The sequence below is a fragment of the Hylobates moloch genome, unplaced genomic scaffold (genome assembly GCF_009828535.3).
Source record: "Hylobates moloch isolate HMO894 unplaced genomic scaffold, HMol_V3 SCAFFOLD_10, whole genome shotgun sequence".
NCBI lineage: Eukaryota > Metazoa > Chordata > Mammalia > Primates > Hylobatidae > Hylobates > Hylobates moloch.
Window position 1 is genome coordinate 63,426,242 of NW_026652285.1, and position 26,020 is coordinate 63,452,261.

The 26,020-nt window shown below is 40.5% G+C and overlaps 1 protein-coding gene across 4 annotated transcripts in view; it reads right to left on the reverse strand.

Annotated features, from left to right (window-relative positions):
- Positions 1-5,720: 5,720 nt before the first annotated feature.
- The window catches only part of DIRAS2 (DIRAS family GTPase 2), a 155,030-nt gene continuing 134,730 nt past the window's right edge, over positions 5,721-26,020 (reverse strand). For 3 of the 4 annotated variants that reach the window (XM_058446169.1, XM_058446170.1, XM_032164501.2), the window contains one exon: positions 5,721-9,753. In XM_058446169.1, coding sequence (XP_058302152.1) covers positions 9,118-9,717 — 600 coding nt within the window. In that variant the 5' untranslated portion in view covers positions 9,718-9,753 and the 3' untranslated portion in view covers positions 5,721-9,117. Of the gene's footprint in view, positions 9,754-21,903; positions 22,022-26,020 lie in introns of all 4 variants that reach the window. The other variant, XM_032164502.2, reaches the window with a different exon arrangement.

Genomic DNA, 26,020 nt, shown 5'->3' on the forward strand with positions numbered 1-26,020 from the left:
AGTGACAATGATATCTTAAAGCTCATTCTCCAGCCCACTCTGAGTTCTTGATACTTATGCTGAGATTGAAATGGGGATATCTGAGATATTTTGTAGTATCTAACTTTGGGGGCTGCTTTATTTCTGTTGGGGTGTGTGCGTGTAATGTGTGTGTGTGCATGTGCGCACGTGAACACTTGGAGAGGTACTTCTTGAAAGCTAATGTGTACTTTTTATTAAAAGGACTGCAAAAGATATAGTCTTGATTTTTGGCAAGGGCAAATAACACATTTCACATCTACTGTGTTGCCCCCTAACAAAGAAACTGCGTAACTTTCATCTTACATTCATGACGAACAGCTCTATCTCCACTAGGTTTTTTTTCTGAGCTCCCCGTCTCTCCTTATAGAAGTTAAGTTGGAGTATGGTGGTTTCCTCTGTTTTCCTATACCTAAGCTAACTCCATGTTGTTTGAGGCAGACTGTGAGGAGTTAGAAGAGCAAACAAATAATAGCAACAATAATGATAATTATTATCACTGTGACAATAGAATTTACATTAAAATGTCTTAGGCAGATGCCTGCCTCTTTGGGCCCCTCAGTGACTTGTGATAGACTAGGATAGGCAAAGACCCCTTGTACTTAAGAAAGGTAAATGGAAATGGAAAAGTGAATGAGGACAATCCAGAGATGTGAAAAGATGAAGGCATGAGAGTTCATGCCCAGATCTGAAGCGGCAACCTTGGCAGGGCAGAGCCAGTGCCGTGAGTTAAAGGAATCCTGTGGATGTGGCCGCAGCAGCAGCCACGGAGTGCTGAATGCAAGGAACTGGGGCCATGGACCCCACATTCACAGTATCTGGGGCAACAGCAAGTCGGCAAAGCCAAGGCAGAATTGATGGGGGCATAACCTCCTGACAGGTTCATCTTGCCCTCTGCCCAGGGACGGCCAATTTATCAAGAAAGGGCAATTGCAATAGAGAAAGAGCTTAATACACATAGAGATGGCTAAGTGGTAGACTGGAGGTTTTATTATTCCTCAAATGAGCCTCCCTGAAAATTCAGAGGCTATGGTTTTTGAAAGGTAGTTTGGTGGACAGGGTGCTGGAGAATGGGAAGTACTCATGGGTTGGGTTAGGAATGGCATTATAGGGAGTCAAGGCTGTCGTCTTGCGCTGGGAGGGGGCCACAAGACCAGATGAGCCAGTTTACCAGTCTGGGTGGCACCAGCTGGTCCATGAGAATGCAGGGTCCGAAAAATATCTTGAACATCAATCTTAGGTTTTACAGTAGAATTGTTATATACAGGAAAAATTTGAGAGGTTAGAAATCTTGTGGCCTTTGGCTGCATGATTTCTAAGCCATAATAATTTCTTTTTTCTTTCTTTTACCTTTAAAAAATTTTTTTTAATTTGAATGGGTACATAGTAGGTGTGTATATTTATAGGATATATGAGATATTTTGATATAGGCAGGCATTGTGTAATAATTACACTATGGAAAAAGGGGTAGTCATCCCCTCAAGCATTTCTCCTTTGTGTTACAAACAATTTAGTTATACTCTTTTAGTTATTTATTTTATTTTATTATTATACTTTAAGTTTTAGGGTACATGTACACAATGTGCAGGTTTGTTACATATGTATACATGTGCCATGTTGGTGTGCTGCACCCATTAACTCGTCATTTAGCATTAGGTATATCTCCTAATGCAATCCCTCCCCCCTCCCCCCACCCCACAACAGTCCCCGGAGTGTGATGTTCCCCTTCCTGTGTCCATGTGTTCTCATTGTTCAATTCCCACCTATGAGTGAGACCATGCGGTGTTTGGTTTTTTGTCCTTATGATAGTTTACTGAGAATGATGATTTCCAGTTTCATCCATGTCCCGACAAAGGACATGAACTCATCATTTTTTATGGCTGCATAGTATTCCATGGTGTATATGTGCCACATTTTCTTAATCCAATCTATCGTTTTTGGACATTTGGGTTGGTTCCAAGTCTTTGCTATTGTGAATAGTGCCACAATAAACACACGTGTGCATGTGTCTTTATAGCAGCATGATTTATAGTCCTTTGGGTATATACCCAATAATGGGATGGCTGGGTCAAATGGTATTTCTAGTTCTAGATCCCTGAGGAATCGCCACACTGACTTCCACAATGGTTGAACTAGTTTACAGTCCCACCAACAGTGTAAAAGCGTTCCTATTTCTCCACATCCTCTCCAGCACCTGTTGTTTCCTGACTTTTTAATGATCGCCACTCTAACTGGTGTGAGATGGTATCTCAATGTGGTTTTGATTTGCATTTCTCTGATGGCCAGTGATGATGAGCATTTTTTCATGTGTTTTTTGTAAGCCATAATAATTTCTAATCTTCCGGCACTTTGGGAAGCTGAGATGGGTGGATCACCTGAGGTCAGGAGTTCAAGACCAGCCTGGCCAACATGGTGAAACCCTGTCTCTACTAAAAATACAAAAATTATCCAGGTGTGGTGGTGCATGCCTACAATCTCAGCTAATCAGTAGGCTGAGTCAGGAGAATTGCTTGAACCTGGGAGGCAGAGGTTGCAGTGAGCCAAGATCGTGCCATTGCACTCCAGCCTGGGCAACAGAGAGAGACTCTATCTCAAATAATAATAATAATAATAATTTCTAATCTTGTGGCTAATTTGTTAGTTTTGCAAAAGAGTCTGGTCTCCAGGCAAGGAGAAGTTTGCTCAAGGAGGGGCTCTTATTATCTGTGTTTCAAAGTTAAACTATAAATTCATCCCAAAGTTAATTTGGCTTAAGTGCAGGAATAGATAAGGGCAGCTTGGAGGTTAGAAGCAAGATGGAGTATCTTAGGTCAGATTTCTTTCATTCATAATTTTCCTATGTCAGATTTTTCTCACTGTCATAATTTTTGCAAAGATGGTTTTAGGGGCACCTGTCTTCAGTATTTGCAGGCATTGAAGAAGCTTGAGGAGTTGTTAAGAATAGACAGGGTGCCATGCTTACATCAGGAGGGCAAGGAGGGGTGCTCCAGATGGCTGCTGGGGCTCAGACCCACAACCAGGGACATCACTGCCCACGTAGCCCTGATGGAACTCCCCAGGATGGAGCAGGTGGGCAAATGCTCTATACCTGAATTACAATTTTCTCTCAATGCTAACCTTGGAAAATGCTCTACATAGAGAAAGCTGAGACCCTCAATATCACTGATTGAAAAAAGTCACTAAAGGGGAACTTGATTTAACAAAGCCTGCTCCCATCTCCATCCCACCCCAAGACTTAGGGAGCTGGCAGGCATTCCCAATTAAACTTGCCTAACAGCAGTGATTCTTAAATTCGATTCCATATCAAAATTACCTACCAACACACAGTTTCTGTGAGGGGTAGGCGGTCTGGTTATCAATAGTTTGCAAAACTCCTTTACCAAGCGATTCTCATGTGCAACAAAACTAAAGAGCAAGTAGATTACAGCCTTGCATGTCAAAGTGTGGTCTCGGACCAGAAGCAGGGACATCACCTAGAAGCCTGATAGAAATGCAGACTCCCAGGCCCCACTCAGCCCGGCTGCCTCAGAGGCTATGGAATCACAAGACCCTGAAGTACTTCATTTGCACATTAAAGTTTGATAAGCACCAGAATACCCTTTAATGGTGCCTAATAGGGTCGGCTGATTGTCATTATCTCCGTAAATGGGAGCCCTGACTAATGTTGCAATAATGACCTGAAGCTGGGCAGAGGGTTGGAGTAGGGAGGGGCATGCAGACAGCAAGACCTGGAAAGCTGTTAATAAAGAGGCTGGAAGAAGCAGAAGTTTCTGGTGGTTTTTGTACTTGGGTACTTTGATTTTCACATTGCCGCCAACCTTCCAGATAGAATGCTACACAGTCAGCAGATTTTTGTATGTTTCCTCTGAAAGCTCAATATGTGACAAGCCAGCTCTGTGCTTTGTGCTTATCATCAAATTAATCCTCAGGGCCACCACCCTGCAGATGTTAATCATTCCCATTTTGCAGAAGCACTAAGAGGGCAAGAACCTCCCCAGTGTCACTTAGTTATTCCGTTGCAGAGTGAGGATTTTGTTTTTAGTGTTTGATGGATTTTTCCTGCACCATCAAAATTAAGCTTTATTTTACAATTAGTGTGGAAAAAGAGAAATAAAGACCAAACAGAAGCAGTACTCAGCAACAACGCTAGGGCAGAAACTGTCCCCACAGGGTTGACAAGAATGGCATGCCAGGTTCTGGATAGAAATACAGTCATAATTAAGCACTAATCAGGCTGCACTTTGGCCCACTTCCTTGTTGCTAAAAGTCATGTAGCACTAGATCCTGACCATTTGTATCTCTTTGTTCCTGTAGATAAGATTTCTGGCATTAAGGTTATAAGATGGTTTAAGAATTGATCTGCATCCCTGTTGTTCCCATAGACAGGACCTCTGACATTAGAATCATAAGGCTTTTGTTTAAGGATCACTTAAGATTTTTTCAGCCCCCAAATTCCAGCACCCAATTTGAAGACCCCACAGAAGGATGGGATCAGCATGAGATTGCAGCTTCTTCATCCTCATCCCACGACTTCACCCCGCACTCTTTGACCAATCAATGATTTCCACACTTCATGCTGTGGCCCCCTCCAAAACCCTTAAACTAACTAGCCCCATAGCCCTCTGGGAGATGGATTTGAGGTTTCCTCCTATCTCCTCATTGGGTGACTCTACAATTAAACCTCGTGCTCTGCTGCAACCCCATGTCTCAGGCATTGGCTTGTCCCAGACTTAACACCATCATTTTGTCAATGAAAAGAATCACTCTATAAAAATTTTGAAGACACTTATTCTGAGCCTAATACGAGTGACTAATGACCCTAGACACAACCCCAGGAGATCCTGAGAACATGTGCCCAAGGTGATCTGGCTACAGCTTCGTTTTATACATTTTAGCAAGACATAAGACATCGATGAATACATGTAAGATATACACTGGTTTGGTCCAGAAAGGTGGGATAACTCAAAGTGGGGGCTTGCAAGTCATAGGTAGATTCAAGAATTTTCTAATTGGCAATTGGTTGAAAGAGTTAGATTATTATCTAAAGACTGGAATCAATAGAAGGGAATGTCTGGATTAAGGTAAGGGCTTATGGAAACCAAGGTTCCTATCATGCAGAAAGAATCAGTAGAAGGACATGCCTCTTACCAGACCCAAACAGTCTATCATTCTTCAGATGTTTTAATGTTAATGCTGGTCAGTTGTGCCTGAATTCCAAGAGGAGGAGGATATAATGAGGCATGTCTGATCCCCACTTCCCATCATGGCTTGAACTAGTTTTTGAGTTAACTTTGGAATACCCTTGGCCAAGGGAAGCATCCATCAGTCAGTTGGGGGGCTTAGAATTTTATATTTGGTTTACAATTTAATAGCCTGGGGTTGTGGAGGAAAGCAGGATTAAAAAAAAGAGAAGGGAGTTTGTCTTCACTTCTTCTATTTTGACACAAGTAGGGCCCTGCCCTACTCCTTCCCTCTCACCTTAACATGTCTGGAGCTTCTGCTTCATTTCCACCCAATGACAGGGAGCAATGGGAAAGTTTCACGGGACACCCCAGGGTGAGCTACTGTTACCTATGCTAGTTCTGCACAGAGCCTGATATTCTCCTATTGTGGTCATAAGCACATAACAGCCACTGAGGGGTCACCAAGTCAAGGTCTTCCTAGACCAGCTAACCCCTTAAGAAATAGCACCACCTTCCAGCCAGGGTGTCATAACTGTAGCTTTATTGTAATATGTCCCATTATTTCCAGAACATCACTGGCAACTAGAAACTTGTATGCAAGGGTGATTTTTATAACCTCAGAGTAAATAAAATATAATAGAGAATAGACTTGTAACAATAAATACACTTTAAATATAAATATACACATTGGTATCCCACACATATAAAAGTCATGCTCTGCAAATACTTTGTATACACGCTGTCCTTGTGGGGTACTGAATTCCAGGATGTGTCTTCAAGGATTTACATGTGTCCTATTAGTTGTAGATATTTCCAGAGAACTTATGTAGAAGCAACACATTACAAATTTTGGGAAAAAAAATTATCACAGAGCAATTTTTAAAATATTTAATACATTTTTGTTCTACAAAGAATGAGCATTTCTTAAATATTACAAACAGTGAAACAAATATACTAGCTTACAGATATGTACAATTTATGACTTTATACTTCAAAAATGCAGGAAGATAAATTATATATTTTATATACATGTAATTTTAGATAGAATGAACAATTCAATATTGCTCTTGTGTTGGTCTTGCTGCATTGTATGCATGCTCATGGCTTGTCGCTGGATGGAGGAGGGGCTCGTGGGGACAGAAGGGAAGTCATGGAGCCCCATGCTCATGCCCAGAGCGCCATCTTCAAAGCAATATTTAATTAAATATTAACTTATTCTGGCTGGGTCAAAAACTGCTGTGCCCATATGCAATGTAGGATGTGTTTTCAAGAACCACAGCTACATATTTGGGAATGGAAATGTACAAATGCTTTAAAAAAAATCTGATTCTGTGATACTAACTCCTCAAACCCTGAGTCAATTGGGGAGCTCCTAAAAGATGATTTTGAGATAACCATCGATATCCTCAGTTCAGCTCATAGAAAATGATCTCAAAATGAAGACCCATAATTGAGGCTTCAATAGCCTTCCTAGCCTATAAATTCACAGGCAAAATATGAAGGAAAAAAACGTGTCCTGAATGAAATCAGATTTTCAGTAATTACAAATTGCTCGTGCTGATGAAGCCCTAAACACTTAAACATGTAGAAACTGATTTGAAAGGGATAAAAGAAATTCTGACTTACAATCAGTAGAAATGGGATGGTTTGCAGGAATATCTCACGTTAAAAGCCTTATTAACACTACAGTCAGTGACAAAGATCACATTCTACTGTTAGCAAAGAACCCACTCAAAATCTATACATCTGTTTTGGCCATGAAGTTCTGTTTCTTCTTCCATTTAACCTATACCCAAATTAAAACCTGATCATCTCTCTCTCAGAATAGAAACAGAAAAAAAAATGTCAGGACAAGTTGAAAAACAAATGTTCCAGAAAATCCGCCAACTAAAGATCTCATTGCGAATGCTGTGCAACAGCTTTCTAGAACAGAACAATCCTGCTTGAGGAATTTGAAGGGGGCCACGGGACTGGCCCAAATGCTCTGCACCCCCAGCTGGCTCCCATGCCACTTTGCTTTCTCAGCTCAGCATGAGTGTTCCCCCTGTAAAGTCAGGGCAGTTTTGTTCTAGGAGATCATGGAGTCAAGCAGTTCTCAAAGGCACCTCCCACGCACTAAACACATCCCAAGGGTGAGTTATTGGGAGACCAGAGAGGATGAGATCAGGACAAGGGAACTGAACCAGAAAAGGCTAAAGAAAACTAGGACATATTGAGAGAGCAAGTGTGCTTTGGGGGATGGAGATGGCCACACTGCTGCTGCTGCAAGCCCTGCACAGGAGGGACAGGAGAAACAGCAGTTGCAGGAGGTGGCCCGGTCAAACATCCCCAACTTAAGCCCTACCTGTGCTGACACTGCCACCCAACAGCCAGGCAGCCCCCACCCCCAGGCAGGCCCACGTGAGAATGCAGCTTCTTCTGCCTGCCAGGCGGGTGACAGGAAGATTGCTGAGAGGATGATGCCACAGTTGGGGCCAGTAAATGTTCTGCCAACTGAAACAAACAGGAGATCTAACAGGCACTATCAGTGGGAGTTTTCAGGAAGCCAAGTCCAACCAGGCTCTACGATGGCAGAGCTATTAAGCTGATGGGCTCTTCCCAGGGCAGAGAAGCCTGCCTGTCTCCAGTCACCATCCTATCCCCAAGCTAACACAGGAAACCTGAAATGGCTGTAATTTGGCTTGAAAGATTAAAGATGCACACAAAATCATTAGGAGAAAAAGATAATTGTTTCTAGAGTGAATACTGTATTGAACAGCTCTTAGAAGACACATATAATGGAACATGCAAGAGAATTTACTATTACTTAAATGCATTTTTCAGGAATATATTTCCAATACAGATAGATCATCAAAAACACAGTGAATAACTTCTGTTTCAAAGTATTTCATTAAGGTGCAAAGTGTGGCATATACATGTTTGTGACACTACAAAAACAGATGTGCTTCTGGTTGTCTGATGGCCTTTGCTGGCTGCTACCCAGCTGGGTACAGATCGAGTTATTTAAAAGAAGAAAACCACCTTGGAGGAAAAAAAACGTCTGAAAATAGCGAGTTTATTTGCTTGTATTTAAAATCTGAGGGCTGAAAGAAGTTATACTCCTCACAAGTCAAAAGAAGAAAATCACATTTCTAAAACCCTCGATGTAAAACACACAGGAACATTATTGCGATGTTTTAATACTGTCACGATATCCTCACTTAAAAACTGAAGAACTTCTGACAGAGTAGCACACTATTAGTGCACTTATCCCTGCACATGAAGATAAATACTCTAATAGCTTAAAATGATACTTCCTAACTAGGTCTAGGTAAGGTGAACATATCCCCTCAGGGTAGCAAGGCTCCTAACAGGCCAGGTGGGAATTAAGAATGAACACCCTTTGGGGGAGAGGCTGTGTTTTTTAATCCCCTTTAACAAAAGTGTAAAATGGACCGAGTGTGGTCCACTTTGGACCATCTGATCTTCTCACCTCTTCCTGTCCCTCCCCTCCCCCAAAGACGTGATTGGCTTCTGTCTGGGGTTGGTGCAGGTAGCTCTGGGTTAACACGCTCTCACATGCACGTAGATGACATTTAGTCCTCTCGGTAGATGTTGCTTTGTAGGTACCAGTTCTTCCTCCCTCCCACCTTCTGGTGTTCATCGCCACCTTCAGCAATTGCTGGCACCTCTCGGTTCCCGGGGATGCTGAGCGTATTGGTTTTCACTTGAACCGCCTGGCAGATTCTGTGACTCCAGAGGGGGTGGCTTACTGTTGGTGGTGTGAAACACCCTCTTAAGGACAATAGGACGCATCTCGATTAAATGCAATGTTTAACACGTGGGCATAATACATGCTACCCTGACGACGGTGGGTGTCATTTCGGGGGAGTGAGGTGCCGGGGACACACAGCTGCTCCTCCCGCAGGAAGGGCCTTCACATGATCACGCACTTGCCTTTGAGCTTCTCTTTCCTTTTCTGCTGCTTGCTCTTTTTCCCGTCGATCTGGAGACTCACGGTCCTGCGCTTCTCCAGGTTGAGTAGCTCCTGGAAAAGCTCCTTCACGTTATGGTTGAGCTTGGCTGAGGTCTCCATGAAGGCGCACTTCCATGTGCGGGCCAAGGCCTCCGCCTCGCTGCTCTGCACCTCGCGGCTGGGGCTCTCGTCACACTTGTTCCCCACCAGCATGATGGGGATGCTCTCCACGTCCCCTTTGATCTCACAGATTTGTTCATAGATGGGTTTGAGCTCCTCCAAGGACTGCCGGCTGGTAATGGAGTACACCAGGATGAAGGCGTGCCCTTTGGAGATGGACAACCGCTGCATGGCCGGGAACTGGTGGCTCCCCGTCGTGTCGGTGATCTGCAGTGTGCATATGCTCTTGTCGCAGCTGATCACTTGCCGGTAGGTGTCTTCCACCGTCGGGATGTAGCTCTCCCGGAATGTGCCTTTCACAAACCTCAACACCAGGGAGCTCTTGCCAACACCGCCAGCCCCAAACACGGCCACCCGGTAATCGTTACTCTGCTCGGGCATGTTGCTGGAGAGCTCCAACTCTCAGCCACGACGCACCTAGCAACGGAACCAGATGTTTGAGAGAATTAATAATTAAAATATAAAAACACTAATAAGGATGGCTCTACCCTCTTTTTATAGCTTAAAAATGGGAGGTGATAACATTTAAAATAGCAACAATTCCAAATCCAATAAATTTGGTCAAGCCACCGTTTTCAAAAGGACAGACGATCTACTCAGGGGCTCACTGGAGCCCATCTGTTTCTCTTTATTGGACCATGACGATGAGCATCTTTGCTGCCACATAGGCCCTAAGCCCAGGGAAAAGATGCAAAGTGAGCCCGAGAGGCAGCACCAAGGAAAGGCAATGAGAAGATAAATTAACCAACCCCCAAAAAACACAGACACACATACGCACACACACATCACCATCATCAACAGCAGCATATCTTTGCTGTTTTACCTGAAGTACTGAGTACCCAATATATTGGTCATCATAATGTGTGTGTGTGTGTGTGTGTGTGTGAACAAATACTAGGAGAGGAAGATGAGTGAGGGAAAAGGATGTTCTTAATATTTATTCAGTGTTTATATTAACTCATGGAATCCTCACCACTCTGCAGAAGTTGGTGCCATTGGCTCTGTTGTACAATGATGAAACTGGAAACAAGGAAGAGATTGGGAATGGAATGTCTCTGATGTTACACAGCCAATAAGAGGGAAGGCTAGGATACAACCAAAGCATTGTGGATGTCAATACCCATCCCATAGGCTGTCTGTAGACAGAGCTGGTCCCAGTGACTTGGGCATTACTCAGGCCACAGTATAGATTGTCTCCATTAAGCATGAAGAGTTAACTAATAAGTGTGGATAGTCATTTCACTCATCAAAATTAAGATGATTATATAAGCTTTATTTTTAAGAAACATAAGGAATTGGGTATTACCAGGATAGTAGCATAAACTACTTATAAGGGTCATTAAAAATGAGGAGAACGCAGCAACTCTTCATCACAAACTTCACCCCTAGTCTTATATTTATTTTTATTCGGGGATGTGTAGATGTGCCTTCTTAATTTACGACCTATCAAAATTTTTTCATTTTGTACCTTCTTTGGTAAAGAAGGACAGATAACACCAAATAAAACAGAGAATTACACAAATTTGGAAAAATTTTTAAGACTGAAGTTGATGAGTAACATGGTAATGTGAAACATGGAGCTCATTCTTTTCTGCAAGCAGGCATTGTGCTGACTTTTCACTTTTCCAGTTTTAGGGCAACTTTGGAAAAACAATAAAAAGCTTTACTGAAGAAAATCAGTTTTAGAGTCCAGTAAAAGTATTACACGTAACTACCAATGGAAGGAAATGCGTTTGTGCAGTGAATATGTTCTCCCGACAGACAGAACATCAGGTCAAAGCCCTGGACTGAGGCATCCCACCTTCTCATTTTGCCTTGTGCCTTGTGCGTCTGCCTACAAATCTGCTCAATTCAATACTCGGCTGTTCTTGCATGCACTTTGGAATCCCAAACCCTCCAAGAAACTAAGGAAACATCAGTGCTAACAGAGAATATAAAAGACTGTTAGGAAGTTCATTAACACCAAAAGATGACAGAAGAGTCTGCTTAGGAATTTGATGAAGTTTATTAAATGCTTATGAGATAATTATGATTAATTCAAGGGTGAAGCATTGTGATAAATTGTTCTACAATTAAAAAAAAAAACTCAATCGTGTCTTAGTTTGTTTTCTGCCGCTATAACAGAATACCTCAGATGAAATAATTTTAAAAGCAATCTATTTCTTACAGTTCTGGAGGATGGTAGTCCAATATGAAGAAGCTGGATCTGGTGAGAGCCTTTTGCTGTGTCATAACATAGTGGAGGGCATGGCATGATGAAAGAGAGCAAGCATGTCAGCTAGGGTCTCTCTCCTTGTCTTATAAAGCCGCTGATGCCATGACAGGCATTGCCTAGCCTCCTCATGACCTCATCTATTCCTAAAAGCCCCACTTCCAAATACCACGAACATACACATTTGAGGATTACATTTCTAACACATGCACTTTTAGGGAACACATTTAAACCATAGAAAATGGCCAGTGGAATCAAATCTTAAGCTTCTTTCTACATCCTCAGAATGAAGCTCTCTTTTTGCTTAGAAGGGAGTTTCCTCACTCTGTTTTGCCTTGTAGTATGGTTATTTAGCTCCAGACTAGACCATAAGCATCTAGCTGGAAGAGAACATATCTTAACAAGTTCTGCATCCCAATATATCTCAAACATCTGTTGGTTCACAGCACACATACTCTTTATGAGTTTGCTGAATATGTGGTCAGCTATGTTAAGGTGTCTCCATTATTAAACTGGCAACCAACACATAGGAAGTAAATGCTAAACATAAAATAAAGTATTCATGGCTACAATTATTCATTTACCCAGAGAAATAGCCACTGAGCTTCCACTAAACCAGGCTGTGGACAAGGGGCCAGGAAACAACTGTGCAGAGGACAGACTTAAGGAAGGATCTCTATTCTCATGAAACTCATAACCAAGTAAAGCAGACATCAATCCAAGAGATAACTTCACAAATATTTAATAAATTATATCATAGCAAGTGCTTCAAAAGAGAGGTCTGAAGGAATTTCATGAAATTTGAGATATCAGGAAGAATTTCACTAAGGAGGTGGCATGGAAGCATGAATCCGAAAGATGAACAGGAGTCAAAAAGTTGAAGGGGTATAAAGTTCAATGTGCATTTATGAGATAGGCCTGGGGCAATAACTCCATAGTGATCTTCAACTCACTAACAAAAACCCAGACTGTAGAGAATCACTTGAACCTGGGAGGTGGAGGTGGCAGTGAGCTGAGATCACGCCACTGCACTCCAGCCTGGGTGACAGAGCAAGACTCTATCTCAAAAAAAAAAAAAAAAAAAAAAAAAAATGTAAACTATTTTCTTCCATGTCAGAACCATTCATGTATTTCACAAGCATTTATAAAATGTCTTCTAGATACTGTGTAAACTCAATGCTTACCCAACAACACTCATAGCATTAGAGGGGGGACAAGCATAGGAAAGTACACATTACACCCCTCTTCACAGATGCTGTGATCTAGTTATCAACAAAGGCAGGATAAGAACCTAGTAGGGAATCTAGCTCTGCCTGGAGCCCTCAGGAAGCATTTCACAGAGGGCTGGAACTTGCCAGATGGCGAAGTGATGAAAGGCATGTTAGTCAGAAGAAAGAACCTCATAGGAAGGAATAAATGAAGGAACTAGAGCTAATGCTTGTGCCATGTTAGATAGCTTGTGTAAACTGGCATCCAGGAGTGAATTTGGGGGAGCAAGTGAGTGGTGGCACTCACCATCAATCAAGATAAAAGGCGAAAGAGAGAAGCAGCTTTAGAGAAATGACAGCAAACAAGGAGAAAGGAGCTGTAATTGGGCCAGGTTTATGGGACAAATAGGGGGAGATATCTGGTAGGTGATTGGGGTTTAGTGTGAAAGCTCAGCAGAGAGGTCTCATCTAGTGATAAATATCTGGATATCATTCATACACAAACAGCGCTATAATAAACAAAAATTCTCCAGGGAGAGAGCATGTAGAATGAAAGGAGAATACCACACACCCAATCTGTTATATGCTATTGAGAGAACTTGGCAAGTTCCTTAAACTTTCTGCATTTGAGTTGCCTTAGCTAGGAAATGGATATAATAATGCCACGTTGTTTATGAGACTAATGTGGGGAGTGAGTAACACAATGCAATCAAGCACTTGAACAGCTCTCAGCACATAGTTTTTTGGCTACGTTCAAGAAGGACTATGCAGATAAGGGGTTCATAAAGGAGCAGTATGATGGACAAGGAGAAAAACTCGCAAGAGGGCAACTAGCTATTAAACTCATTCGACAAGATTTCAGAATACAACATTCATATAAAGAACCAACTGTATTTATATACACTTGCAATAAACAATCTGAAAATAAAATTTAAGAAAATAACTCAATTTATAACAGCATCAAAAAGAGTAAGATACTTAGGAATAAATTTGACAAAAGATGCAAAACATATCCAGAAATTACAAACATGGTTGAAAGAAATTGAAGACACGAATAAATGGAAAAACACCCCATGTCATGTATCAGAGGACTTATACTGCTAAGACAGCAATATTTCCAGGAATCACCTACAGATTGAATGCAATTCTTAAAAGCATCCCACTAGCTACTCTGCAGAAACTGACAAACCAATCCCAAAATTTATATAAAAATTCAAGAGACCCAGAATAGTCAAAACAATGTTGAAAAATTAAAAATGAAAAAGCTGGCAGACCCATACTTCCTAATTTCAAACTCATGACAAGGATATAATACATCAAGAAACTGTGGTACTAACACAGGATACACAGACAGATGAACAGAATAGAATTCAGAGTCCAGAAATAAACCCTTATATTTACGTCAATTGTTTTTTGACAAGGGTGCCAATAAAATTCAATTCAAGAGGGAGAAGGTATAGTCTTTTCAACAAATGATGCTAAAACAGGTAAAAGAATAAGGGGAGCACCTCTCCCTCACACCATACACAAAATTGACTCAAAATAGATCAAATACCTAAATATAAGAGCTAAAACTATAAAACTCTTAGAAGAAAACATAGGTATAAACCTTGATGACCTTGGAGTAAACAGTGTTTTCTTAGATGTGACACCAAAAGTATGAGCAACAAGATTAAAACTAGGTAAATCTGACTTCATCAAAACTAAAGGACACAATCAAGAAAGAAGTGACCCACAGAGTGAGTATCGTTATAAATCATCTATCTGATAAGGTACTAGTTCTAGTGTACACAAAGAACTTCTACGATTCAACAACAACAAAACAACTCAATTAGAAATGGGCAAAAGACTTAAAAAGACATTTCTCAAAAGAAGATATACGAATATATGGACTATATTTAATAGTCAATAAGAAGGTATACAAATAGTCAATAATAAGTCAATAACATGAAAAGATACTCAACACAATAGTCACCAGGGAAATGCAAGTCAAAACTATAACAAGCCTGTAATCCCAGCACTTGGGAGACCGAGGCAGGAGGATCACAAGGTCAAGAGATCAAGACCATCCTGGCCAACATGATGAACCCTCGTCTCTAAAAATACAAAAATTAGCTGGGCATGGTGGCGCATGCTTGTAGTCCCAGCTACTCGGGAGGCTGAGGCAGGAAAATCACTTGAACCTGGGAGGCAGAGGCTGCAGTGAGCCAAGATCGCACCACTGCACTCCAGCCTAGTGACAGAGTGAGACTCTGACTCGTCTCAAAAAAGCAAAACAAAGGCTGGAGGCGGTGGCTCATGCCAGTAATCCCAGCATATTGGGAGGTCGAAGCGGGTGGATCACCCGAGGTCAGGAGTTCAAGACCAGCCTGGCCAACATGGTGAAACCCCGTCTCTACTGAAAATACAAAAAAATTAGCCAGGTGTGGTGGCGGGCACCTGTAATCCCAGTTACTCGGGAGGCTGAGGCAGGAGAATCCTTGAACCCAGGAGGCGGAGGTTGCAGTAAGCCAAGATTGTGCCATTTCACTCCAGCCTGGGCGACAAGATCGAAACTCCATCTCCAAAACAAAAAAAAAAAACTATAAAGTACTACTTCATATCCACTTGGATGGTTATAATCAACAACAAGAAAAAACAAACCCAGAAAATAACAAATGTTGGCAAGGCTGTAGGAACATTTGAACCCTTGTGCATTGTGCATTGCTGGCCAAAATGTAAAACAATATTGCTATTTTGGAAATAATTCTAGCAGTTCCTCAAAAGGTTAAACAGAATTATAATATGACCCAGCAATTCCCCTCCTTTGTATATACCCATGATAAATAAAAACACATAGCCACACAAAAATGTATACAATGATACTCATAGCAATATTAAGCATAATAGCCAAAAAGTGAAAACAGCACAAATGTTTGTAACTAATGAACGGATAAGTAAAATGTGATCTATCCATTCAATGAAATATTATTCATCAAGAAAAAGGAACTGGTACATACTGCAACATGGATGAATCCTGAAAATATTATGGTAAGTAAAAGAAGCCAGTAAAAAAATACCACACATACTGTATGGTTCCATTATATGAAACATTCAGAATTGCAAATATATAAAAAGAGTATTTGTGGTTGCCTAGGGATGGGGTGGGGTAGGCACTGGGGGGAAACAAGAAGTAACTGATAATAGGTACAAGGTTTCTTTGGGGGAAATGAAGTGTTCGAAAACAGTGGTAATGGCTGTACTGTAAAACCCTGTGAATGTACTAAAAACCGCTGAAATGTACACTTTAATAGGGGGAATTATATCTCAATAACGCTTTTACTTAAAAATAGACATCAGGAGGGCCAGTAATCCACTGCATATAGTCCATTATCTACTGAAAATGATTCACACATATACAGCATCAGGTCACAGACCCCAGTATGAGAAATAACCTGTTAAATGTAACAGACCTCAGCTTTATTCCTACTAGGCAAATAATTGAAATATCCCAACTATTCACAGTAGAAGATGAACAAACCCTGAAATATTCATACCATGAAAAACAGTACCCTAAATGAACACATTAATACCTTAAGAAAAAGCAATATTGGCCAGGCACAGTGGCTCATGCCTGTAATCCCAACACTTTGGGAGGCTGAGGCAGGTGGATCACTTGAGACCAGGAGTTCGAGAACAGCCTACACAACATGGTGAAACCTGTCTCTAGTAAAAATACAAAAAACTACCCAGGCCTGGTGGTGTGTGCCTGTAATCTCAGTTATTCGGGTGACTGAGGCACGAGGATTGCTTGAACCCAGGAGCAGAGATCCCGCCACTGCACTCCAGCCTCTGTGACAGAGTGAGACTCTGCCGTCTCAAAAAAAAAAAACGAAAGAAAGGAAAGAAGAAAAGAGAAAACAATACAAAAAATGATACATGCAACAATCTCTTTGAACCTGACGGTGGCCTGCTGGGTGCTGGAAATATTACATATCTTGATGTGGGTGGTGGTTACACAGATGTTAACATTGTTGTTATATAGCCATTATCTAGATTATCCTATCTTATTCATTTAAAATTATCATGAAAATAAAATATTTCAAATTTAAAAAATCTTTGAAAACTCAAAAATCCAATAGGATACATTTTCAGATCCCAGTTAGAGGAATAAGAGTGTTGTGAGATCAAGTATGATAGAAATAGAAAGTAAATCTTTGATTTCACAAAGCAGAGGTTAAATAAAGACTGAGAAAATTTTAGTTAAGTGACATTGTGGGGTGTGAAGAGAATAGAAGTTATGTTGCAATAGGCCTGGGAATAATGGAAACGGAAGAGATGGCTAGAAAGACAAGAAATGTAGATTTCTCGTGAAAGAAATGTGGAGATTAAGGAAAGGAGAAAGAATGACTAGTATAAGGTAATGCAGGGTTAGAGCGGTAGGAAAGATTCTGTATAGATCTGGTGATGGATAACTGATAGAGCAAATCTTCAAGGAAGCAGGAGTCACTGGGGTCTAGGATGCACATGGCAGGTCCGTCTTCAAGGAGAGGAGGAAAGAGAGAAGAGAGGGCAGGTGTTAGTTCAGAAGCTCAAATTAAAGCTGCCCAGACCAAGCCAAATCACTCAACTCACAAACAGAGCAAGAGAAAGCCTGATTGCATTTTAATAATTTTTATAAAAGTATACTTTAAAACAAAAAAAATTGACATAATGCATGTATTTGGTTAAAAAATATAAGGAGATTATAAAATGTTCTTTTATGCATAGCCAGTCCCCTTCATTCAGGAGCACCCCAGTTTCTCTTTTGAGAAATAACAACTATTTAAAAGAATGAGAACTTGGTCATCATCTTCTGATGTCCACGATTATAATTTTAAATCAGGCACTTATTGTTTGAATAACAGATCTTCGCATCTTGACTTACTGACTTTGGACCATATCTATCTACAAAATTAACACAATGACATTCCTTCCTCCACTACCCTGATTTTTGTTATAAGAAAAATAAAGTATGCATCAGCATTCAAGATTTCCAGCTATGTTATTTATAGTTTGTTCAAAATATATAAGTGTTCTGTGCTTTGCCACAGCCTGTTTCTAAATCCTACCAAAAGGCCGGGGGCAGTGGTTCATGCCTATAATTCTAGCATTTAGGAGGCTGAGGCAGGAGGATTGCTTGAGGTCAGGAGTTCGAGATCAGCCTGGGAAACATAGCAAGACACCATATGTACAAAAAAATACAAAAGTAAGCTAGGCGTGATAGCACACACTTGTGATAGTAGCTACTCAGGAGGCTGAGGCAGGAGGATCTCTTCAGCCCAGGAGTGTGAGGTTGCAGTGAGCTGTGATCATACCACTGCACTCCAGCCTGGGCAGCAGAGCAAGACCCTGTCTCAAATAAATACATACATACATACATACATACATACCCTATCGATATAGAACATTAATAGGATTCTGTAACTATTTTTCACTGCAGGAGTAGGTAGTAGGACTGGACCCACTGAGAGAAGGATAATCTTCTTTCATCAAACTTTGCTAATTGAAGAATAATTTTCTGTCAGTAACATTTGGATCTTACTTTTTTCTGGAGTGTTTTTTTCTTTTTCCTCTAATTCTTAGCTGCCAATTTTGGTATTTCAATTTGTCTCCTTTCAGCTATTTCATGTGCTAGTATAAACAATACTAATAAATTATTTTAGATGGCATTAAAATTTCTGAATTCATGGCCTCTCGATTGATAGAGTCCTGAATGCAGCCCAAGTTCAAATTCTTTCTTCTTCAGACGTTATTTCATTTTTAAGTTTAGTATCCAGGCTTGTTAATGTAAAATCCAAAGCCAGTATGATTATCTTTCCTTTGTGAGAAATTTGTGTTTTTCCTTTCTCTTTGGAAGAGTTAGAGTTTTCTCTTTAACCTTGGAGTTATGAAGATTCACAAGAATCCATTCGAAATTGCTTTTTGAGGGCTGGAGGGGGAGAGAAGGGATAAAAACCCAATTTTTCCCAAAGCCTGGGGACATTTTCTTCTATTTTTAAAAATTACAACATTCCAACCCCTGTATCTTTTCTGTTTCTGAAGCTTCTATTAGATGATGGATTGATTGTACCTATTCTTGATTTCTCCAGCATCTTCTATTTTTAATAACCTTTCTTGTACTCTGATTTTCCCTTTTTCATAGTAGTTTCTTATCTTAGGAAATGGGATACCATGCTGAATTTCAATGAGAATGCTCATTGTCATTGGTTGTGGCTGTTCTCCTTGCTTATCTGAGCTCTCTGTGTCTTTGTTTGTTCATTTTAATCCTTCTTTTTCATCTGCTCATTTCCCCAAATGTCTGCTGGTCTCTGGTTTTCCATTTGATTTATGAAAGAATCATCACATTGGCTGGGAGAAGTAGCTGGAGTGTGAGTACTCTTGAAGATATGCAGTTCTGTTTATCGATAGGCCATCCCCTGAATGGGAAGGCTGGGATGACTTAATACACACCCCTGTTATTTTCCTTTTCTTGACCTTGGTTGAGCTAAACTGTCTCAACACTCCCTTATACTCCAAAAAAGCTTATACATAGAGGAAGGAAAGGATTAAGAAAATAAAAAAAAAAAATCCATCCCAAAGTGCATAAAACACAAAACCGTATGTCAAGAATTCAAAATGAGACCTCCTAGGCAGTGAAAATCAGTATTAGGCCTATAGGGCCTAGATTCAGGGAAAATGCATTTTGATTTGCTGAGTGACACAAGTTTCCCATTCAATAATATTTTAGAAGAAACTCGAATTCTTGTGCATGAGATAGAAGCATGATCTCAGGCAAAACAAACCCACAGCCTTTATCTGTACTATACCCTAAATTAATCCTGCTTCAAAACACAGTTATGGAGCTGGGCATGGTGACACACATCTGTAACTCCAGCTACTTGGGAGGCTGAGGCAGGAGGATCGCTTGAACCCAGGTGTTCAAGACCAACCTGAGTGATACAATGAGACCCTGTCTAAACAAACAGTCAAAACTAGAGGGAAAATTATAGATTGGAAGAATTCAGATCTTTAAGAGTAAATGTTTAGAAAAGGTTGATAATTTAGTGTACTATTCTGCGCTAAATGTTCTATCTACAGCCTAAGCTAAAAGGTTTACGAAGCTAAAAGGTTTATACAGATTGCCTCTGCTCAATCACTGACTTGGTTTCCATGAAATGTTATTAGCTTTAAACAAATCTTATATTTGAAGTTGGTACGTGAGAGAACCTTAAAACTCTTAATAATACAAGGTAAATAATGGTCATTAAGAAACAACAATCAACAAAATGTAAATTCTTTAGGTAGGAAAGTGTACTTTTATGTATTTTTAGAATCTTGATTTAAATAAATGTTTACTTTATATTCCTTCTTAGCTGAATCTAAAAAATGATAGATTTGTTAATGGGAAATGTTTGATCATAAAAGAGACTTAAACATCCATGGCTCAACTTTATCCAGAAAAGCAGAATGCTTTTCCAGGAATCTTGTGTTGTAGTGTTATAAAGACATCTTCGCTGGCAGTGGGGCAGGTACGGAAGCAAGAGACACATCCAGAGGGTCTCAGCTGCTCATTTCAAGATGCATACTACCTACAAGAATGAAGTCAGTGGAGATAAATGGGGCACTTCTTGGGATGGCGGGGATAGCATAAATTATTATTAAGGTTTCATATCCAAGAGGCCAATAAGCCCACAGCTTAAGTATACAAATAAGTTTCACTTATATTTGTCTAGAACAATTTCATTTGGGGAACAGATGATGGCCAAAAATTCCAAAGAGCCAAATAAAACATACTTAATGACACTTTTTTTTTTTTTTTTGAGACGGAGTCTCACTCTGTCACCAAGCTGGAGTGCAATGGCGCGATCTCGGCTCACTGCAACCTCTTCGACCTCCCAGGTTCAAGCGAATCTCCTGCCTCAGCCTCCTGAGTAGCTGAGACTATAGGCAGGCACCACCACCTGCTTCGGCCTCCCAAAGTGTTGGGATTACAGGCGTGAGCCACCACTCCCGGCCGCTTCATGACTCTTTTAAGACTGCCCAGAGCCTAACTACATTTTGGGCATTTTCTGATTTATTCATTTTCTATGTGAATAAGGAAAACAAAAAGGAAAATCATGTGAATAACAAACAAGATTGTTGTCTTGGTCAAGGGACTGGTGACCAATGACCAATGCAGCATGCTAACCTCTGCAGGGAAATAGTTACCCAAAGATAAAGTCAACTGGAGCACACGAATCTGGGTGTATGGAAAATAAAGTATTTGATGCCAGTTTTGAGGGCTTGATGCGCTGCTGTGTGCAGCTCAGACTATTTAATTCACTGTCAGCCCATGGGCTACCTATGTATTCTTGGTTAGGTGAATTTCTAGTGTTAGCCACCTAAAAGTTTACAAAATTGGCAAGGTACAAAAAATGATTCTTCCAAACAATCATGAATTATTTTGTTTCTCATGCTTTTGGTGTCATTTGAGAATCTATTACTGAATCCAAGGTCATGAAGATTTACTCCTATGTTTCTCTTAACAGTTTTATGGTTTCAGTTCTTATGTTTAGGTCATTGATCTATTTGAGTTAATTCTTATACATGGTGTGAGGTAGGTGTCCAACTTCATTATTTTACATGTAGATATCCATTCATCCCACCACCATTTGTTGAAGAGATAATTCTTCCCCCATTGAATGGTCTAAGCCCCCTTGTCAAAAATCAATCAACTATAAACGTGAGTTTATTTCTGGAGTCTCAATTCTATCCTATTGCTCTATATGTCTGTGCATATGCCAGCACCACCCAATTTTGTTTACTGTAACTTTGTAGTAGATTTTGAAATTGAGAAGTATGAGTCTTCAACTTTGTACTTCTTTTTCAAGATCTTTTTATCTATATGAGGCCCCTTGTAATTCCATACAAATAGATAAATTAGGCTTCATCAAAATTTTAAAAATTTGTACAACGAAGGGCATTACCAAGAAAATTAAAAGAGATCCTTCTTTGCCGGGCACGGTGATTCACGTCTGTAATCCCAGCACTTTGGAAGACTGGGGTAGGCGGATCATGAGGTCAGGAGATCAAGACCATCCTGGCTAACATGGTGAAACCCCATCTCTACTGAAAATACAAAAAATTAGCCAGTGTGGTGGTACGTGCCTGTAATCCCAGCTACTCAAGAGGCTGAGGCAGGAGAATCGCTTGAACCCAGGAGGCAGAGGTTGCAGTGAGCTGAGATTGTGCCACTATACTCCAGCCTGGGTGACAGCACGAGACCCTGTCAAAAAAAAAAAAAGAGAGAGATCCTATGGAATGGGAGGGAACATATATCTGAAGAGGATGTAATATACAGAATATATATAAAGAAACTCTTACAACTGAACAACAAAAATACAAACAAGCCAACTAAAAAACGAACAAAGAAGTTGGGTGCAGTGGCACATGCCTATAGTCCAAACTACCAGAGAGACTGAGGCAGTTTGGGCCAGGAGTTCATATCCAGCCTGGGCACCATAGCAAGACCCCATTTCTTAAGAAAAAAAAAGACAAGGAACTTGAATAGATATTTCTCTACAGAATACATACAAATGGCCAACAAACACATAAAAAGATGTCAACATCATTAGTCATTAGGGAAATGTAAATTAATGAAGTACCACAATGAAGTACCACTTCACACCCACTAGAATGGCTATTTTTAAAAAACAGAAAATAAAAAGTGTTAGCAAAGATAGAGAGAAACTGAAACCCTTGTGCATTGCTGGTGGTAATCTAAAATGGTACAAAATCTGTGGAAGAAATCAAAGATAGAATTACTGTATGATCCAGCAATTCCACTTTTGGTGGAAAAGAAATGAAAGTGGGGACTCTAATAGATATTTGTGTGCCTGTGTTCACACAGCAGTATTACTCACAATAGCCCAAAGGTGGAAGCAACCCAAATGTCCATAGAAAAGATGAATGAATAAACAAAATGCAGTGTACATAGACAGGTGATATAGTTTGGATATTTGTCCCTGCCCACATTTTGTGTTGAATTGTAAGCCCCAATGCTGGAGGTGGGGCCCGGTCGGAGGTGTTTGGATCATGGGGGGAGATCCCTTATGGCTTGGTGCTGTCTTTTGCAAAGGTGAGTAAGTTCTCGCAAGATCTGGTCATTTAAAATTGTGTGGCATTCCTCCTCCCCACACCCCCAGCCTGCAACTCTCTATTCCTTTTGCTTTCACCATGTGAAGTGCCTGCTCCCTTTTTGTCTTCTGCCATGATTGTACGCCTCCTGAGGCCTCCCCAGAAGCAGACACCACTATGGCTCCTGTACAGCCTGCAGAACCATGAACCAATTAAGCCTCTTTTCTTATAAATTACGAAGTCTCCAGGATTTCTTTATAGCAATGCAAGAATGGACTATGGCAACAGAAATATTATTCAGCCTTAAATGGGAAGGAAACTCTAACACATGCTACAACATGGATGAACCTTGAGGACATTATGCTAAGTGAAAAAAGCCAGTCAAAAAAGACAAATACTGTATGACTCCACTTATAGCGGGTACATAGCGCAGTCAAATTCACAGAGAGAAATAAGAATGGGAGTTGCCAGGGGCTAAGGGAATGGAAGAAGGAGAGTTGTTGTTTTATGAGTATGGAGTTTGAGTTTTGCGAGATGAAAAGATTCTTAGAGATGGATGGTGGTGATGGTTGCATAACAGTGTCAATTTACTTATTGCCACTGAATTAATTACATGCTTGAAAATGATTTAAATGGAAAATTGTACGTTATATATATTTTACCATAATAAAAATAGATAGGACTGTATGTATAAACATTTTTAGCAATAACCGAACCACGAGTTAAAGATAACGTCCATAATGAACATAATTGGCAGTGTTTGCTAGGCAGACAGCTCCTCCTTATTCATCCACACTATATAGTAAAAACAGCAAGGATCGGGGGTTGTGGGGCAAGGGGAGGGAGAGCATTAGGACAAATACCTAATGCATGCCGGGCTTAACACCCAGATGGCAGGTTGATAGGTGCAGCAAACCACCATGGCACGTGTATACCTATGTAGCAAACCTGCACATTCTGCATATGTAGCCCAGAACTTAAAGTAAAATTTAAAAAAAAAGAAAAAGAAAAAAAACAGCAAGGGTCTCACCTAATCTGACAAGATGAACAAAACAAAACTAATATCTTGAGAAGACCAACTAAAATGCACACCTTCATGCTGGCCTTAAGTTCCTACTGTATTACTGACTGTGTGAAGCCATCACTATTAGCCATGGCATCTAACACTCAGCCGCTAGACCTGTGCTGCCCACACAGTGCCACTGGCCCCTTGAAATGCAGCTGGCTGAACTGAAATGTGCTGCTGTGGATTTTGAAAACTCAGGATAAAAAAATTTTTTTAACCTCGTTCATAAATTCTGATATTGATTACAAGTTGAAATGATCATCTTTCATAGATTTGTGAGTATATCAGTACTTTACTGTCAGCCACAGCTGTGATCATCTTGCCATTTCAGACTGGGGAGACTAGGTGGCCATTGTCATTGCTGATCCTGTGAGAATGTAAAACTGAATAATATATGAAATGCAAAATAAAAGAAAATTAAAAATATCTATATATATTTTATATATACACACACACATATGTATATTTTTTTGAGACAAGGTCTCACTCAGTTGCCTAGGCTGGAGTGCAGTATCTCACTCATGGCTCACTATAGCCTCAATCTTCCAGGCTCAGGTGATCCTCCCACCTTAGCATCCCTAGTAGCTGGGACTACAGGCTCATGCCACCACACCTGGCTAACTTTTTGTATTTTTTGTAGAGACAGGGTTTCATCATGTTGCCCAGTCTGGTCTCGAACTCCTGGGCTCAAGCAATCCACTTCCCTTGGCCTCCCAAAGTGGTGGGATTACAAGCGTGAGCCACCTTGCCCAGCCTAAAAACATATTACTTTTTTTTTTTTTTTTTGAGATGGAGTCTCGCTCTGTCGCCCAGGCTGGAGTGCAGTGGCATGATCTCGGCTCACTGCAAGCTCCGCCTCCCAGGTTCACGCCATTCTCCTGCCTCAGCCTCCCGAGTAGCTGGGACTTCAGGTGCCTGCCACCACGCCCAGCTAATTTTTTGTATTTTTAGTAGAGACGGGGTTTCACCATGTAAGCCAGGATGGTCTCGATCTCCTGACCTCGTGATCTGCCTGCCTCGGCCCCCCAAAGTGTTGGGATTACAGGCGTGAGCCACAGCGCCCAGCCAAAAATATATTACTTAAAATTAATTTCATCTTTTTACTTTTTAAAATGTAGTTACTACAAATACAAAATTACATACGTGGCTCACACGGTCTGCACTGCTGGAGAACATAAAAACAGATCTCCATACTTTTTCCAGCACAGTTTAATAACACATAATACTTAATCCAATGTGTTACAAAATTTAAATAAGCTTGATTTTTAAAAAATGCTTAGAATCCTCTTTTGAGGTTTTCTATTAATAGTGAAAGGCAAAAAGCCACGAGCCACTGGAAAAACATTTATTTTCCCGCTGTGGTAAAATATATACAATAATCCACCGGAATGTATGGTACAAACTAAAATTCACTTCTTTCTCAAAGTCTTGTGGGAAGACATATAGAAAAAAAATGCTGACAGTGTGAAAAAAACCAATACAGTTGTTACTTTGTATCTGCGAGGGATCATTTCCAGGACACCTGTGAATACCAAACTTTGTGACATTCAAGTCTCTTATATATAATGGAGTAGTACTTGCCTATAACCTATGCACATCCTCTTGGATACTTTAAATCATTTCTAGGTTACTTATCATACCTAATACAACTTAAATGCTATGTAAATAGCTGTTATGCTGCATCATTTAGGAAATAATGACATGAGAAAGAAAGTCTACATGTTCAGTACGGGCACAACCATCTTTTATTCCCAATTTTTTTTCAATTGATTGAATCTGCAGATGTGGGTGCCACAGATACAGAGGGGCCAAACCTATTAGAAGTTACACACAGAGCTTTGCTAAACAGTTGGGCCAAAGTACAAACGTTCCCAATAAACCTTAGCTCATTTATTATTTGCTAGAATGATTCTCTTTCAACAATAAGATACTTTGATACATATATTCTTCTTTCAGTGCTTATTTATGCACTTATCTCTGTTCTTTTTCTCTCTCTCTCTCCTACTCTCTACTCGAATATCAATATCTTTGTCTCAGTCAATAGCAACAGGAAGGCAGGGACTTTTGGTTCATTCTCCAGCA